The 18,922-nt window shown below is 36.6% G+C and overlaps 1 protein-coding gene across 15 annotated transcripts in view; it reads left to right on the top strand.

Annotated features, from left to right (window-relative positions):
• Window positions 1–18,922, top strand: part of ITSN2 (intersectin 2) — a 141,462-nt gene that overhangs the window by 25,817 nt on the left and 96,723 nt on the right. For 10 of the 15 annotated variants that reach the window (XR_010405463.1, XR_010405462.1, XR_010405461.1 and 7 more), the window contains exons 2-9: window positions 2,155–2,218; window positions 4,393–4,494; window positions 10,354–10,446; window positions 12,146–12,209; window positions 13,618–13,781; window positions 15,162–15,368; window positions 15,520–15,619; window positions 16,661–16,800. Coding sequence is in view for 10 of the 15 variants with exons in the window: in XM_054509630.2 (XP_054365605.1) it covers window positions 2,188–2,218; window positions 4,393–4,494; window positions 10,354–10,446; window positions 12,146–12,209; window positions 13,618–13,781; window positions 15,162–15,368; window positions 15,520–15,619; window positions 16,661–16,800 (901 nt within the window). In the remaining 5 variants the exon portion in view is untranslated. The remainder of the gene's footprint in view (window positions 1–2,154; window positions 2,219–4,392; window positions 4,495–10,353; window positions 10,447–12,145; window positions 12,210–13,617; window positions 13,782–15,161; window positions 15,369–15,519; window positions 15,620–16,660; window positions 16,801–18,922) is intronic. The other 5 variants (XM_064571927.1, XM_054509632.2, XM_064571928.1 and 2 more) reach the window with 1 other exon arrangement.

The raw sequence follows: 18,922 nt of genomic DNA, 5'->3' as shown, positions 1-18,922 counted from the left end.
TTTCTCCACATCCTCAACAATGCTTGTTGTTTCTTGTGTTTTTGATTTTAGCTGTTCTGACAGGCATGAGGTGATATCTCATTGTGATTTTGATTTGCATTTCCCTGATGATTAATGATGTTGAGCATGTTTTCATGTGTCTGTTGACAATCTCTTTGTCTTCCTTTTTTTTTTTTTTTCCCCCCTTGGAGAAATGGATTGTTTGTTTTTGGGGCATTGAGTTTTATATGTTCTTTATATATTTTGGATATTAACCCTTTATCTGATATGTCATTCACAAATATCTTCTCCCATTCAATAGGTTGTTTTTTAGTTTTGTTGATGGTTTTCTTTGCTGTGCAGAAGCTACACTAAAGCTTATTAACATCTAAAGGAAGGCCATATGCTTTAAGAGGGAGGATGGTATATAGTGGTAGCATACAGAAAAGCTGGGAGTCAGAAGAGTAAAATTGGCAGTGTCATTCAAAGCATTATTGGAGGTTTAACCATCCCTATTGTGCAGTCCTTGACTTATTCTTGTTGTGTAGATAAATGTATCTGACTGTCAGTGCCTGATGTCATTAAGCATTCTAATCACTGGTAACTCCCGTCCCTCACTATACAGTGATCTGGTTGAAATTTAGTAGATGTTATAGTTTGCTTTATAGGAAGAAAAGGTACTGTTAGTTTTCTTGGCTATTAAATTTCTCTTTGTAAATCAGTAAATTGGATGTATATACCAGTCTTTTGTTGGTGTGACTAACTTTTGGTGGTTATACTGATATAGTCATATTTCTCTTAGAGCACACTGAATTCACTAAGATCCGGTGCCTGGTAGCACTTCTTGGCAGCTGGTTAGCTAGCTCCTCTGGGGACACCTTCCACTGTGATGTGTAACTCTTTATGCCTTCTTTGTTCACATGGCTTGTGCAAACATATTTCCTTTGGCTTCTAAAAATGTTAATATTTAAGTGATTGGGGTAAATAGATGAGCTACTGAATCATCTTTTTAATATAGTGATTTTCCCCTGCAGTGTTATAATCTATGGTTTTAAATACTAAGTACATTATTATAAATTTCCTAGGTCTTCACTTTCCCTAACTGGTCTTACCCTCAAGATTTGTGGAATGAATTTTGAATCTATTCATAGTAAAATAATGAATTCAGGGTTCAAAATTACATTGCACTCTCCCTCCCTGGATGTTTGCAAAATAGCAGCCACTTATCAAACACTCACAATGTGTCAAGCAGTGTACTGGAATATGTCTAATACTTTAAAAAAAAATACTCCTGCGAAGTATTTTTACAGATGAGGAATCTGAGACTCAAAAAGAGTTAAGGGGCGCCTGGGTGACTCAGTTGGTTAAGCGACTGCCTTCGGCTCAGGTCATGATCCTGGAGTCCCGGGATCGAGTCCCGCATCGGGCTCCCTGCTCGGCAGGGAGCCTGCTTCTGCCTCTGACCCTCCCCCCTCTCATGTGCTCTCTCTCTCTCATTCTCTCTGTCTCAAATAAATAAATAATAATAAAAATCTTTAAAAAAGAGTTAAATAACTCTCCCATTGTCACAGCTAGGAAAATAGCAGAATTGGGACTTAAATCACAGCTGTTAATTTCCAAAGTCGCTTCTCTTCCTAGTACTGGGTATATTCCCAGCACATTTAGTTATGTTTAAACAAACATATATATTATAACAATTCTGAACAATTTTTATAAACCTGTAGGACTCTGTGCCACATTTATGTTGGACATTTTTCTCATTTGCGGATTTTTTTAAAGAAAATGTTATGGATTTCCATGTTATTATACACTTAATTTATACAGTTGATTTCTCTGAAATAACATCTTGCCTAGTTATAACAACCTTCCTCTCTCCCAAGTTAATTTCTACAAAATTGATTCATGCCAAGGGTTTCATTATTCAGTATTTGCTATGAAATATGGGACTGTTTTTCTTATAAATGTTTCTGTCTTAAAGGCAGCACCATTACCCAACAAAGTCTCCTACCCTTCCCTAAATGTAAATCCTGCCTCTTCAGCAGCAGCAGAAGCTCTGCATTGTTTTCTGTTGGAAGTGTGAGCTCAAGGGTACAGACATTCCCACTGCTAAGCTGGTGCACTAACTGTGATCTGCCCTTGTTGTATTATTAATGGCACAATGTTTTTATGTTGCAGATGGCTGAGAGCTAGCAAGGAAAATTCAGGACCATGATGGCTCAGTTTCCCACAGCTATGAATGGTAAGCTGCTTTGTGCTTGTGGCAAGATAAAGAGGTTATGGGGTGTTTTTTGGTAGAGGTTGTAAAATATTCATTTTGGTATTTTTCCTTGAGCTTATAAATGCAAAACTTAAAGTATTCTTATTGAAAATGTTTTGATAGTTTACTTCAGAACCACTGCATATATCTTCTATTAGAATATTATGCAGCAAATCCTGTGACTCAGTATAAGCATGTTCTGCAGTATCATCTGGAATGTGTGCTTGCCTTTCAGCAGTTAAGAATAACCTAAAGGTATATTGTGTTTGATGCATAAAATGGGAGGACAAAAAGCAGAGTGCTGTAAGCGAAGAATATTAAAGGTATTTTCAATAGTTTAGGATGATTGTAAACTGATTAAACCAATAAAGATTCATCTAGTAATATACATATAAAATTATTCCTTTTATAAAGGGTTGTGTATGCCTATATGCACAATTGTTTAATATGAAACATTTTTAAAGAAAATGTTTAGGTAACTTCAGTGACAGAAAGGTTTTAAAGTGTTTTTTCTGGTTCTAGCTTTAATTCTTTTCCCAAGTACAAATTAACCACCCTTAATAAGTATTAAGGTACTGTGTATGTCATTTAGAATTAATTGAGAAAATGCATTATATTTTTAAATTGCTACAGAAATCTAAGATGTGACCTTAAATTTGTAGTAAATTTCATTAACCAATTGTAAATATAAAGGAATAGAGAGTCTAGTCAATAACTCTTTAACATTTAAATTGAAAGCAGTAATATTAAAGAACATTAGGGGGGAAAAAGGAAGCATCGTGAATAATTCTACCACTTTCAAACAGCAATTCTGTTTTAATGTTACCATCTTGTATTTGATCAATTACATCTTTTTAAAAAACATGTTTTCAGTCATAGGGCCAAGTTAAGTACATGGTTAATACAAAAGTACATGTTGTATATCCAAAATTTTAAGACTCAGGATTGACCTTGTGAGATTTAGGAAAGTTTAAGAAAAATGATTTGTGTAAAAGGTAAAACCAAATTCTGTGTGGTAGAATTCTATGTCATGTAAGGATGGACTTGAGATAAGAGTTTTGTTTTGCTTTTTGCCTTTTCAGAACTCTTATTTAAAGATCAGTGTGAGCATTGCTGGAAGTGGTGTGGGATTATGGAGATTATTTGATGCCACAGGCAGCTTTTAAAAATTAAATAATGGGTTTTTTCTTCATAATGAGTGATAAACGTAAGTTTAGGATCAGGATAGTAATTGTAGTAGTAATGTGTTCTACCCAAATTTAGGATTTCTGCACACCATACAAAGGAGTTTGCGTTAAACGCATAGTTTAGTTTCAAACTTCAACCAAAATGTTTGGTTTACAAACAAAATGAACATAAAGCAGTATAGGCCTAGTCTTTCTTCATTCTGTTTCTTCCACTCCCTTAACATTTGTGTAACTACTTTGTAGCTCATTGCATTATATATGGAAGAATAATATTGGACAAAATGTTGGATAATTCCTTTAGGAGTGATATATAGAAATTAAGGTAGTAAAAAAAGGAATAGAGGTAGTAATTTTTTAAAAAAATTCTGAAGAATTGATAGCAAATGTAGGCTGTGGTACCCTCCTACTTAAGTTTATAATACAGCTGAAGATTGAAGATAATCTTGTGTATATCTAATGCAAGTCCAATTCAGAGTTTAAGATCTTACTGGAAGAGGCATTCCCATATAACACAAAACCTTCAAAAGCAGTGTTTGCTCTTCTAGGAAATGCTCAGTTATAGATGGTGTTAAATCTTTTCGATGCTCAGTACTGTTGGAACTTGTCTTTAAGTGCCCTAGACCAAGCTGTGTGTCTAAATGCTTCGAATGTATTTCTCACCTTTTGCCATGTCTATTTCATCATCCCAAGACTAACCACAGATTTAGACTTCTTTGGTTCGCGCAGAGCTGTGCTGCCTTATATAGTAGCCATTAGCTACATGTGACGATTTCAATTTAACTTTAATAATAAATAAATAAATTCCCTCAGTTATATAGCCACATTTCAAGCTCTCAAAGCCACATGTGGCCAGTGGCCATTGTATTGGACAATGCAGGTACAGAACATTTACATCATCTCAGAAAGTTCTATTGAGCAGATATTCTTTTCTTAGTCTCTTTGATGCTTCACTTCCCATCTCCTCAACAGAGCAAAAAAGATCAGTGCGTCATATTTTTACCACTCGTGGCTCTAATTCTGGTGTCTTCTGCACCAGCAGAATCATCCTTGCCAGAGTCTTCTTTGATCATGGTAGGTTTGCTTTCTGCTTTTCAAAAATGTAATGAAATTGTAAACACAGAGAGCCTGATATTTGAGTCATCAGGTGATAAGCAAGAGGCTACTTCAAATTCATGTTGCTGCCTGTTTGTAATGTACTGTAGCTTGTTCCAGCCATAAAACTGGGGGTTACTGAAGACTGGTTAAATGAGTAAGAAGTTCTGAAGCCCATGACAGTGGCTATATCCAAAATATGGAAGAGGGAAGGAGGAAGGGGAGGGAGAGAATGGCTAATGGCTTTAGGAGGAAAAAATGCCATTTTCGAGTTTTATTACCTTTTCAGAATTTTAGAGCTCATTAGTCTTTTCATCTGTGTGATTAGGAAATTGTTGAACATTGGATCTGCAGAATCAGAGGTGGTACTATACTGCATTTATAACCAGCCCAAGCATTTATTATTCATGTCCCAGTTAAGGCTTTAGTTCTATCTAGGCCAATATTCTAGTTGTATTTTAGAGATTTAGGTTTGTACTGGGTTGAAATATATCATTTGACTATTATTTTGAACTAGACCCAGAAATAGTAATTTCACGGCACACAAGCAGGATTGAACATGTTTGAATCGTGTACCTTCAGAACTGTGTGTTAGAATACCGCTGTGCTACCACCCAGTTGTGTTGGCTGAACCTTGTGGTACTTGTGTGTGCACACCTGTGCGTATACCTCTGTGTAGGTATGTATGTCTATATATGTAAAACAGGGATGACACTATTTATCCCTGGGGGGGGGGATTTAGCATATCGTGCATGTTCTGTAAATGTCTATTTTTCCTTCTACATAGACCATAAGAACATTTGTGACAGAGCCAGTACATGAGAAGATGAGAATAAGCAACAGAAATCTTTATGAAAATACCACATTCTCAATTTAGTGATGAGTGGGGGAAGTTGATAGAATTTTAATACATTTCTAAAGTGATCAGACAATGTAAAAGGTTGTTAGCTTTTCGAGGACAAATTAAACATCAACCCCAAAACTTAGATTTTCCTGACTTTCTGTAAGGCTTACAAATAAATACAGACAAACATTGGGAAATGTTTTACTAGAAGTTACAAATAATAAACTGTTGACTCTTGGAAAGGTTCTATTAGTATATATTCTAAGAAAGCCAGAATTGGATCAACTATTTTTTTTTTAAGATTTTATTTATTTATTTATTTATTTGGGGGGGGGCAGGGGGAGGGGTAGAGGGAGAGGGAGAGAGAATCTCAAGCAGACTCCACACCCAGCCCGATGCAGGGCTTGATCTCACAACCCTGAGATCATGACCTGAGCCAAAATCAATTCAGACACCTAACCAACTGAGACATCCAGGTGCCCCAGATCAACTATTTTAAAATTGTTTTTGAAGTACATATATTTCCTAGTTTTCTTATTTCTGTGTAACTTTTTCTTTGTGTAAAATTCTTAGTGCATTAACACCTTATGTTTTAACGTGGTCATTTTTTTTGAAGTGTCCAGATTTAAAGATTATTCAAATACTACTTAAAAATTATTCCTTGTCATAATGCTTTAGACATTTTTATTCTGTAAGTCCATTAATCATGATAATATTTAATCATGATAATATTTAATCATGATGTGTCTGATCTCTTGGCTAAGGGAGTGTATGAGTTCCTTTAAAGCATTCATTTTATTCATCCTTGTACCCCTAGTCTCTGTACACAACGGTGCCCCAAAATGTTTAACTGAATGTATATGAAGGTGTCAAGGTTGCTGGAACTAAACAAGAAACCTTATCAGATAGTTGAGTTGACCACTATGAAGACAGATAGCCAAGGAAAAGTGAGGTAACAGTAGGACATAAGAAAGCACTGTCCTTCTGATGCCACAGAGCCCTCTGCAGTCATAGGAAGCAGTTTGCCACTCCCTGGGGATGTACACTCCCTGGGTGTGTGTTAGAGCCCCTCACCCTTCCTAACCAGACTCTCCAGACTTAAAATAGTCTTACGGTTTCTGACTAAAACGCCTCGCTCTCAGTATTTTCTGGCAAGGGTACCTTTACCAGAAGGGGAAGAGCCTGAGAAAAATTTTAATGCTCTGACTTCTCCTCAGTTATATTCTTCCCTGGGATGGGATTGAGTAAGGAAACTAATTTATTGAACAGCCTCCATGTGGCTGGCATGTATTAGATGCTATATTTTTATTTTATTTATTTATTTTTTTTTAAAGATTTTTATTTATTTTATTTGAGAGAGAGAATGAGATAGAGCATGAGAGGGGGGAGGGTCAGAGGGAGAAGCAGACTCCCTGCCGAGCAGGGAGCCTGATGCGGAACTCGATCCCAGGACTCCAGGATCACGACCTGAGCCGAAGGCAGTCGCTTAACCAACTGAGCCACCCAGGCGCCCCTATTTTGTTTTATTTTTAAGTTGGGTTTATTGAGGTATAATTTACCCTTCTTAAGTATATAGTTCGATGGGTTTTAACAAATGTATACAGTCATAAAAATCAGGATATGGAATATTTCCATCACCCAGAAGATTCCCTTATTCCTTTATACCCCGCCCTTAGCCACTGGCAACCACTGATCAGATTTCTGTGCCTACAGTTTTGCTTTTTCCTGAATGTCATATAAGTGAAATACACAATACATAGCTATTTGTGTCTGGCTCCTTTCACTTAACAAAAAACTTTTGCAGGTCATCCATGTCATTGTATATATCTTTCTTTTTCTTTGCTGACTAGAATTCCATTGTATAAATGTGTACCACAAGTTGTTTATCCATTCATCTATAAAAAACATCTAGGTTATTTCCAGGCTTTGGTGTCTAAACCAAATGTCTAAAGCTGCTGTAATCATCAGAGGACAGATTGTTATCTGGACAAAGTCTTCATTTCTCATGGGTAAATACCCAGGAGTTTTTTTGGGTTTGGTGTTGGTTTGTTTTTGGTTTTTTTTTTAAGATTTTATTTATTTATTTGACAGAGCACAAGCAGGGGGAGCAGGAGAGGGAGACTCAGGCTCCCCACTGAGCAGGGAACCCACGCAGAGCTTGATCCAGGGCCCTGGGATCATGACCTGAGCTGAAGGCAGACACATAATCGACTGAGCCACCCAGGTGCCCCCTACCCAGGAGTTTATTGCTGGGTTGCATGGGAAATGCATACTTAACTTCATAAGAAGTTGCCAGACTCTTTTTTCTAAATTGTCTCAGTTTCCTTCCCCACCGGCATTATGTGAGAATTTGAGTTGCTCGGCATCCTTGCCAGCAGTTTTTTAAAAAACTTCAAACATTCTATGGGCATGGAGTGATATGTTACTGTAGTTTCAATATGCATTTCCCAGGGCACCTGGGTGGCTCAGTAGGTTAAGTGTCTGCCTTTGGCTCAGGTTGTGATCCCAGGGTTCTGGGATCAAGCCCCCCGAGTCAGGGAGCCTGCTTCTCCCTCTGCCCCTCCCCCTGCTTGTGCTTTCTCTCTTTCTCCCTCTCTCTCTCTCAAAAATAAATAAATAGAACCTTTAAAAATAATAATACGCATTTCCCTGATGATCAGTGACATTGAACATCTTGTCACATGCTTATTTGCCATCTGTATATCTTTAATATGTCTGTTCAAAACTTTTGCCCATTTTTTGAAGGGGGGGGAGCAGGGATTGTATTAATGAGTTGAATAGTTCTTTATATATGCTGGATGCATGTCCTTTATTATATTTTGCAAATATTTTCTCCCAGTCTGTAGCTTGTCTTTTTCTTTTCTTTTCTTTTCTTTTTTAGATTTATTTATTTTAGAGAGAGAGCAAGCTCATGCGCGCCCAAGCATGAGTGGGGGGAGGGACAGAGGGAGAGAATCTCAAGCAGGCTCCCTGCTGCTGGACATGGGGCTCAATTTCATGACCCGTGAGATCATGGTCTGAGTTGAAATCACAAGTCCGATGCTTAACCGACTGAGCCACCCAGGTGCCCCATTGTCTTTTTACTTTCTTAACTGTCTTTAAGAAAGGAGAAAGTCCAACTTATCAAAAAGTTTTAATCATTTGTGTTGTTTGTGTCCTAATATTATTTCCTAATCCAAAGCCACAAAGATTTTCTTGTTTGCTTTCTTCACAAGAAGTTTGATAGTTTGGCTCCTGTGTTTAATTTTGTGATCCATTTAGAATTAATTTTTTGTATATGGTGCAGGATTGAGATGGTTTGGTTTGTGTTATTGTTGTTCATGTGGGTGTCCTGTTTTTTCAGCCTGGTTCAATGAAGGGTTATTCTTTCCCCATTGAATTACTTAATGTCTTTGTTGAAATCAAGTGACAACTTATTTGTGGGTTTATTTCTTTTTAATTATTGTCAGGGCAGATAGTTTAAGATTCTTAATTACGTCTGTGGATTCTGATCCTGTCTTCAACACTTACCAACTTTGATATGTTGGGCAAATTATTTAATCTCTCCATGCCTCTGTTTCCTCCTCTGTAAAACAGTGATAATAGGAATAGTGACCTCATGGAATTCTTGTGAGACTTTTAGAAACAGTACACATAAAGCTCTTAGAGAAATACCTAACACGTGGCAAGTTTCATTAAATGCTGGTGTTGTTATTTTACCAATCTAATAGATGAAGAATTATATTTAGTGTTATTTTTAGAGTAGATATATTACTTTTTACATAGTCTTTACAACAACCATGTAAACTTAGATAATCTTCCTAACTTTTAGAGGTGGCAGCTAAGGTACAGAGAACATGGGCATCTTATCCATAAGTATTGAGAGACAGTGTAGCACAGAGTTCAGGCTACCTGGGTTCTGATCTCAGCTCTGCCACTTATTAGTTGTGTGACCTTGAGCAAGTAACTTTACCACTAAGGGTTTTGGTTTCCCTCACCTGTGTCATGGGGATAAGAGTAGTACCTAATGTATAGGGCAGCGGTGGGAGTAGTGGGTTACTGCATAAAAAGTCCCTGACATAGAGTTGGGGCTCCGTGAAAGTGAGCTGCTTCCTTCTTTGTCATCCTTTGTTGTTGTCGTTGTTTTTCTGTTGTCGTCAGTTTTCCAGATTCCTACGGTAGTAAAGCAGTCCATCCACACTCCTAGTCACAAGAGTAGTGACAGGTTAATTTGTTTACTTTATAATAAACTGATAAACCAAGTAGGTGTTTACTATGTGTGTGGTATTTATTTAGAAAGTGTGTAGGTTTAGCTGTTTTAGGAACTTAGTTCTTCAGTACATCTGTTTCTGTATTTTTAACTTTAATCTTAAAACTTATCTTTAAAAAAAAAAACAACAACTTATCTTTAAAAGAGGATGTTTATAGATTTTTTTTATCCATTCATTTAAGGATAAGAAATATTTGTTAAATCAGGTCCATCTTAGTGTTTCAAAGTATATGGGTACCTACTTTTCAATGATAGGCATTCCTGGAAACAACTCTGTAAGACAGATTTTATACCATAAACAGCAAACATGTATGAATTTATATACCTAAACATACTTGGTTTCTTATGGGTGGAAGTTGAGTAAACTGAAAAGGTAGTCAGAAGTGAAGTATATAGATGGTTATTAGCTATGTTGAATGTGTAGAGAGGATGGGAATAGTATTTTATTCATCTTTTTATTTCCAGAATTTAGCTTATTGCGTATTTCGAGTGAGTGGTATACAGTAATTGTTCTATAGATTTTAATGGGGTGAATGAGTGAAGAACCTCAGGGCTGTGCTATATATGTATATTTTATGTACATATAATATATATATGGTCGTGATAGAGCTTTACTGTTTGTGTCACACAGGGATAGAGTACTATCACTAAATGGACACCTGTGATTCATATTTACATTTTAGAATTATTTGGAGCATTTCTTGTATATATACTATAATATCTTTGCCTTTCACTTATGGTTTAGGAGGGCCAAACATGTGGGCTATTACCTCGGAAGAACGGACTAAGCATGACAAGCAGTTTGATAACCTCAAACCCTCAGGAGGTTACATAACAGGTTTGTATTTATATATTTATTTGTGAGTTATGTTCCTTTTCATGTAATGTCTTAGAATTAGTTTTAATTTGATTACCATCAATTTTGTATTACTAAGTGATAAAATTCCTATCAATCAGAATTCATGCATTAAAAAAAACAGTGGCTTTCTTATTTTACCTGCGTCTTAATTTGTTGTTTTGGATTTGGCTTATAGAAGATCTTTTTCTTAATCCTAAATGATAACCAATAATGTCAGTTTAATTGTCCAGTTTCCCACTTTAACATTATTTCTAGAATGTTTTCAGTTTATTTCTTAAGGTAATTGAGACTTTCTTCCAACCAAATTTATTAATGTGCTCTTAATTCATTGTGCCGGTTCCCTGTATAACAATCAGTATTACTAAATCTAGAAGAAGTACATATATCAGGCCCATCTCCTTGAAAATAATCTAGAAGTTTTTTTCTACAGTCTGTTTTTATAATGCTAGTTCTCTGTTTTTGAGAGTTGATACCAAGCGTTGATTGTTGGCACTAGCCCTTGTTTTGCAAGATGACCTCCAGAGCCTAAGGAGGATTAATTAGGTGTGTCTTTCAAATTTTTTTATATAGATTAAACTTTTTTTCTATGCCAAAGCACCTGAGTGCTTTATTTACAGTAATAGTAACTATAATGACTAATATTTACCAAATCTGTGCTGTATTTCAGATGCTATACCTAAGTGCATCATCTCATTTAATCTTGCAACAACCTTGTAAAGTAGCTACTATTGTCTGTATTTACAGATTGTTAGTATTGATCTGTGCTGTGAAACCTTTCAGTCTGATTTTGGAATCCATCCTCTTAGCCATTATAGCTTAATGTTATTTATACTTCTATAATAATAGCTACCTTTCCTGGTATCAGGACTGCGATTTGATTACCCTACTTACAAGTTAATAATGTAGTCTGTGACTGTCTCATGGATATGACACAAGACCCAGGGTTCCTGAGTCAGAGACAAAGGACTTTGTTACAAACGGCACAGCTAGCAGCGTGAGCATCAGCATGTTCCTATAAGCTTCTCTGTCCCCTAAGTCCCACAAGGTGATGCAGAGAGCCCAAAAGAATGTTAAAAATGCAGCAGTTGTGTTATAGGACAGGAACGCTGAGCCTGAGGGAACCCACCATTTTTAGCAAGCAGGCTTGTTTTTTTAGCCCAGGGGGAGTATTACCTCATCATGCCTCAAGATTGCTCACTGCAAACCCAACCTGAGAAGCGACCCAGGTGGAGAGCAGTTAGGGTCTTGCATTCTTGTCACACACAGCAGGACATAGAGGATTGTGAGAGACCCACTGGGTGACTGTCTTTCCCAACACCTGGTATTTTTTTATTTAGAACTCTTCTGGGGAATAGTGTTTTAAATTATGAATTTTATTAAATGGAAATATTATCAAGTAATACCCCAGTTACTATGAAAAAACTAAGATGAATAATGTAATCTTTCATCATTGAGTAATACATATAACTTCATTTGTGGCTTTTTTGTTTTAAAACCTAAATCTTATTAATGTAATGTAAATAATTTTATAAGTGTATTTCTGTTTAATTCTTTAGTGACTGCAATTAAAATGACAATAAAGCAATAGCATTATTATTGTCCGTTATTATTATTCAGAGGCATTGGAGGAATTCCATTTACTAATGTGCTATTTGATTTTTGCTTTTATTACCTTCAGGTGATCAAGCACGTACCTTTTTCTTACAGTCAGGCCTGCCGGCTCCTGTTTTAGCTGAAATATGGTAAAGTGTTCTCTCTTGTAGATGAATTTAAATTTCTGATAGTCTGGTTTTATTTTGTTTTTGATGTAGTGTTAATATAAAGATGTTTTTACTCATTGTCTGCTGTTGTTAAGTATTTCTTCATCTTTTAGGAAAATATATTTTATTGAGTAAATGACTGAAAATAATTGGGGTTTTGTTCTGTTGGACAAATTGGTTTTTTTTTTTTTAAAGATTTTATTTATATATTTGAGAGAGAGAGAGAATGAGAGACAGAGAGCATGAGAGGGAGGAGGGTCAGAGGGAGAAGCAGACTCCCTGCCGAGCCGGGAGCCCGATGCGGGACTCGAACCTGGGACTCCAGGATCATGACCTGAGCCGAAGGCAGTCGCTTAACCAACTGAGACACCCAGGCGCCCCAGGACAAATTGTTTTTTACAGATTTTGTTTGAGAGAGAACGAGCCCAAGTTAGGAGGGGAGGAGCAGAGGGAAAAGCAGACTCCCCACTGAGCATGGAGCCCAAAGTGGGGCTTGATCCCAGAATCCTGGGATCATGACCTGAGCTGAAGACAGATGCTTAACCCACTGAGCCACCCAGGCACCCCTCTATTGGACAAATTTTTAATGTCCTTAGAATTTTCAGGGAAAGATGTATACATTGCCATTGAAAAACATTTCTTTATAATTTGGCAGACTCTCAAAATCTTCTTTCTGTTACTTTTTAGTTATTTCCTTTCTTTTCTCTCATCATCTATAAACCCAAAATTAGCCCTCCCTTTTCCTGCTCCTACCTTAAACAAAATTGTTCTTTATATTATCTAGAGTTTTTTTTTTAATTTTTTAAAAGATTTTATTTATTTGACAGAGAAAGTGGAGGGGGAGCACAAACAGGGGGAGTGGAAGAGGGAGAAGCAGGCTCCCCACTGAGCAGGGACCTGAGCCGAAGGCAGATGTCCAACTGACTGAGCCACGCAAGCACCCCTAGGGTTTTGTTTTTTTAATGCATTTACAATAAATATCAACCCTTACCCCATCTTTCTTTCCACTTGGAATATTCCCATGCCTGGTGGAGTACTGGACACATAGCAAGCTTTGAACAAATATTTGGGCAAATTAATAGATTAAATTTAGAATGATTATACTCTTGAATAATTTCTTTCTGTCCACACTGGTGGAATTCATCCCAGAGGTCTCATAGATTCTCTCTACATGGATTCTGTGTAGACTGGCAGTATTTCATTAGATGCTATCTTTGGTCAGTATTTCTTAATTTACAGGTTTTAGCTTTTTGGATTTTATTTGCTTAATTTTATATGTGTGGTTATTATGTGATGATCTGTGTGTGAATGCTATGTTGTTTCTATTTTATCATCCTTAAAAATAATGCTAACCCTACATACCAATCTACACACCTCATGATCCTTTTAGGGCTTTATCAGACCTGAACAAGGATGGGAAGATGGATCAGCAAGAGTTCTCCATAGCAATGAAACTCATCAAACTAAAGCTGCAGGGCCAACAGTTGCCTGTGGTCCTCCCTCCTATTATGAAACAACCTCCTATGTTCTCTCCATTAATTTCTGCTCGTTTTGGTATGTATTTATTAATTTATTATTCAATAAATGAATAATTTATTCAATTATTAATTGAATTGGCTGCATTTGATAGTTAAACTTCATTCCTATACGTAATATTGGGATTTAGAAAAGGGTTTGTTAGCATAAAACAATAATCCTCAGACTCCAAGTTAATTTTCATGTCTGAGATAAGATGTTAAACTCGCTATCATAGCAGGGGTGTCCTTGTGTCCCAGTTTTCCAGGAACAGTTCTGATTTATGCCTGTTGTCCTGGCCTCAAGTCTGGTTAGTGTTCCCTTTCACAATTCCCAGTTGGATGATAAATTATATGACCCCCCCTAGTTAGAGCTGATCTTAAGTACTATTCTTAGTTTCCTCTCTACTCTGTATGAGTAACAGAAAAAATGTGAACAATTTTAAACTCACTTGAAATGGTTTAAGTTGGGAGGTAACTTAAAATTATTCCTAAGTAGAAATTTTTCTAATTTAAAGGTTAATTACCCAGCTAAATTTAGGGCTAAAAGTTGCAGACTTTGTGCTCGTTAATTTACATATTCATCAGAGAGAATCTGTTTTCTGTTCAATTTGATTAGCCAATTTCTTATTAAGTATATATAAGAAGCACTCATTGGAATGGAACATTCAGTTAGATATCTCTGTGAATCTGAAACATGTTCTTTCATTCCAGATGTTAGATCTTAAAATACTAAATTCTTTGACTATTGCAGTGAGCTCTAGAGATAAATACCAGATTGTGTGACCATCTTATATAGTGTACCTAGTAATCTGCAATTAGTAAGTGAATAAAAGTCATCATTTTATTCTTTTTAAAGAATTGTTCTTAAATCCATGGATGTGTTACTTAGAAGAAAAGTAAAATATGTGGCTTACTTCCTTCTTACAAATAATGATATGCATAAATGGGTCTTCTAACATATCTAGTAACTAGAATATCCTTTTTTGGGGGGTGGGAACATTGGGGGAGTGTGTGTGTGTGTGTGTGTGCGTGTGTGTGTTGAGTAACTCAACAGCACTATACTTATCCTTACACAAAACCCCACATTTAATCAGGTAATACAGTCTCTCTTTAAGAGTACTAATATTTAATTGGAAAAGGATGCTCAGCTTTCGTCATGATGCTAGAAGAGAATCTTTAACTCCTTAGAAGGCATTCCCATAGTTCACACAGGTCAGAATGTTGATATTAAAAGCAGTGGTGTACGTCCCTCACTGCTAAGTCAAAGCTGCTTTAGTGAACTTTTTAACTAGAGGACTTGTTTGCCCATAGTGTGTGTATAAACATGGATCTGCTCAATGCACTGTCAATTTGATTTCTGGCATGTGTTTTATAGTCCATTGCTAGCACTGGCAAATGTGTTCTGTTTTGTCTCTAGGAATGGGAAGCATGCCCAATCTGTCCATGCCTCACTCATTGCCTCCAGTTGCACCTGTGGCAACCCCCCTATCCTCTGCGACTTCAGGGACCACCCTTCCTCCCTTAATGATGCCTGCTCCCCTAGTGCCTTCCGTTAGCACATCATCACTACCAAATGGAACCGCTGGCCTCATTCAGCCTTTATCCATTCCTTATTCTTCTTCAAGTAAGTACTTCCGAGCTAATGAGTAAGAAACTGTCAAAGAAAGAAACTGGTACATTTGTGTCCCAATAAATACAGATTTCCTTCATACTTTGTGATATTGTTTAGCGTGAACCTTTTTCTTCGTTTCTTTCTTTCCTTTTCTCTTTTTTAGCATTGCCTCATACATCATCTTACAGTCTCATGATGGGAGGACTCGGCAGCGGTGCTGGTTTACAGAAAGCCCAGTCTCTGATTGATTTAGGATCTAGTAGGTATGAAGGCTTAAAACCTCCAACTTTTTATGCTTTCAATAAGGAGTATCTACAAATGACTTTTTTTTTGCAAGCTCTGAGCTTATCCAGGTTTTACTTTACAGTGGCCAAATGTAAAATGCTTAAGGTAAATTTACTCTTATAACTCACATAAAATAATTTTTTGTTTTTAGAATTAGTAAATGCTTGAAAAAACGTTTCACATAAACTAAAAATGTTCTTCTGTATTTCTAATTAGTCGAGTTTTTGCCCAAAATAATGTACTTTTTGTATATGTTTCTCAAAAAGTCTCATAATTGGGGTGCCTGGGTGGCTCAGCCGGTTAAGCGGCTGCCTTCGGCTCAGGTCATGATCCCGGGGTCCTGGGATTGAGCCCCGCATCGGGCTCCCTGCTCAGTGGGGAGCCTGCATTTCCCTCTCCCTCTGCCTGCCTCTCTGCCTATTTGTTCTCTCTCTCTCTCTCTGTCAAATAAATAAATAAAATCTTAAAAAAAAAAAGTCTCATAATTATGGTATGTTATTAATTTTTTTCTTGAGCAAATTCTGCTGATTGAGTATCTTTTACATTTTAGAAAACACAAAAGCATCAGTGTTCATTCATCACTCCTCATATAAATCATAACACTCTTCAAAGCAGTGTACCAAGAGTGTTAGCTTTAACCCAGAAGAAGAGTATTGGCATCCCAGCTGAGATACTCATTGAATGTGTGACCTTGTTTTTCATAACATCATTGAGCCATAGTTTGGTGGAGACAGTAATACCTTTTAAGTTTGTCATGGGGATTAGAAAAAGTATTCATAAAGCCTCTGGCACAATACAGGGCCTGGCACATAGTAGGTTCTTGGTATACAGTAGTTCTGTACTTCATGTGGTATCTGCTTTCCTAAGAATGAGGTGAAATTAAATTTTTCAAATATCAAACACAAAAGCAATTAGTATTGTACTATAGAAGGTATGATTCTTAATGTCTCTGCCTTTTGAGGTTTAACTAAATGTATTTTAGTTAGTAACATAAAATTTTTAAATAAATTTTGTTATAGCTCAACTTCCTCGACTGCTTCACTATCAGGGAACTCGCCCAAGACTGGGAGCTCAGAGTGGGCAGTTCCTCAGCCTTCAAGATTAAAATATCGGCAAAAATTTAATAGTCTTGACAAAAGCATGAGTGGATACCTCTCAGGTAAGTGGCATTCAGTGCTTAAGAATGTGAGAAAGTTAAAGTTTTTTATATGAATTTCTAGTGAAGAACTTTTGAGTTTGTACTTTGTAGCTCATCTAAAATTTTAACGTCCAAAAAATTTAGCAGGCATTTGATAAACACAAATATTTTAAGTTGTGTGAGAGTTCAAAGATGGGTACAGCTTGATTGATTTCTTCAAAGTTCTTACAGTAAAGTTGAGCACACAGGTAGACACCAAACTTTTCGGAAAAAAGACCTCTCCCTTGAGAAGATTAAGCCTCACCCTCCAGTACAGTGAAAGAAGAACCTCCTATGACAAGGACCAGTGTGTGGGACTTAGCCTCAGCTTTTTCCTTGTGGGTCCCCTTCCTCATTGGGTCTTTCTGTGCTTATCCTTACTAAAACCTCTGTGAGCATTGTCCACCCTTTAATGTTCCAACCCAGATGTGCCCATAAGACTTGACCTCAGGTCCCTATAGAACATTGGAGTCCACGCTGGAACATTATCCAAACTTTTCCAATTAAGGGTAGTGAAGGAGATATAAACAGACGGTAATAGGCAAGTAGAGTTCCCACCTTCTAACTTTCCCCCTTTCTCTTCCCTCAGCAACTAATTTACAGTTTAGACAGAGAAATTAAAGACGTGTTTTAAGATAATAGAGCTTTAAAGTGCTTAGGGAACATAGAATGGGAGATGCTAATACTAAAGAGATCAGATAAAACATCTTATAGGAAGGGAGCATTTCAGCTCCATCATGAAAGGAAGAGTTAGGGTTTAGACAGATAGAGATTGAAGGTGATAGCATTTGAGGGTGACAGAGAAGAAATCTTAAGAGCAAAAAGTACACGGTATGTTTGGAGAATTTGAAAAGTAGTCTATAGAATAGGAGTATGGGGTCTCTTAATTTTGCAGTGGGGCAGGGGAGCAAGAAGGCCTTGGAATTGATTGGACAAGCAAAACTGCAATGCTCTCTTTAAATTTTCATAACTGTGATAAAAACTTAAAAAAAAAAAAAAAAAAAAAACCAAGGTAGAGGGTGATTGGGCCTTGGGCTGGACTGCTCCTTTCTATACACTTAGCACTGCCTACTGCGCTTGCATGTGAGGTCGTGTATGTCAAAGACACTAGAAACTAAAGGGTAAAAAAAGGGCAAAGGAATTATGCACACAAAATTCAGGACAGTAGTTCCCTTTCATGAAGGAGGCATGGAGATAAAGTCGTGGAACATTGCTTCAAAGCATTTAGTAATGATCTAGTGTTAAGTTTGGGTGGTAGGTTCAGGCATGTCTTTATATCATACTTCATAACCTAATATTCGCTATTTTATATGTATCAAATACTACATAATAACTACACTTTTCTTTAATTTTATCAAATTACTTGAAATAAGATATACTATATTTTTAAGTCATACTTTTTTTTTTTTTTTTTTTTTAACATTTAACATCTCTGAAATTAGGGACATGTGTTACCATCAGTGGTGTCTTAGCACTGGGTCATGGTTTTGTTGGCAGTGCTTTTTTCTTTCTTAGTGTTACCTAAAATAATGATGTGTCTTATAATTGATGGCATCTTAGATTCTGTGAAATATGATATTCAGCACACTTAAGATTCATGAAAAGTCACAATTCCCGTTTTTTAAAAAAAATGAACTTTGGGCACTACATTTTGCATTAAAAAGCTTCTTTTTTCAAAATAAAAAGTGGACTAAAAAGACATGTACAAAAATGTTCATAGTAGCTTCATTCAAAACATCTGAGAAAGAAACAGCCTAAATATCTATCAACAGGGGAATGAATAAACAAATTGTGGTGTGTTCCTGTAACATAACACTTCACAGCAAAAAGACGAATGAATTCCTGATACATACAACAACATGGATAATGTATTGAATGGAAGAATTCTGGCCCAAAGCGTCCACACTATTCAATACATTTATATGAAGCTGAGGAACCGGAAACCTGGTTGATGGTGATAGAAATCAGAATATTATAATTATTCTGTTGGGAAGGGACCATGCACAAACCTTCTGAGATGCTAAAAACATTCTGTATCTTGATAAGGATGTTGGTTGCATGTATACATACCTATGTAAAAATTCATCAAACAGTACACTTAAGA

The sequence above is a fragment of the Mirounga angustirostris genome, unplaced genomic scaffold (genome assembly GCF_029215605.1).
Source record: "Mirounga angustirostris isolate CCGP_5_RB_7025 unplaced genomic scaffold, mMirAng1.0.hap1 SCAF_10, whole genome shotgun sequence".
Classification (NCBI taxonomy): Eukaryota; Metazoa; Chordata; class Mammalia; order Carnivora; family Phocidae; genus Mirounga; species Mirounga angustirostris.
This window is presented reverse-complemented; position numbering and strand designations above follow the sequence as displayed.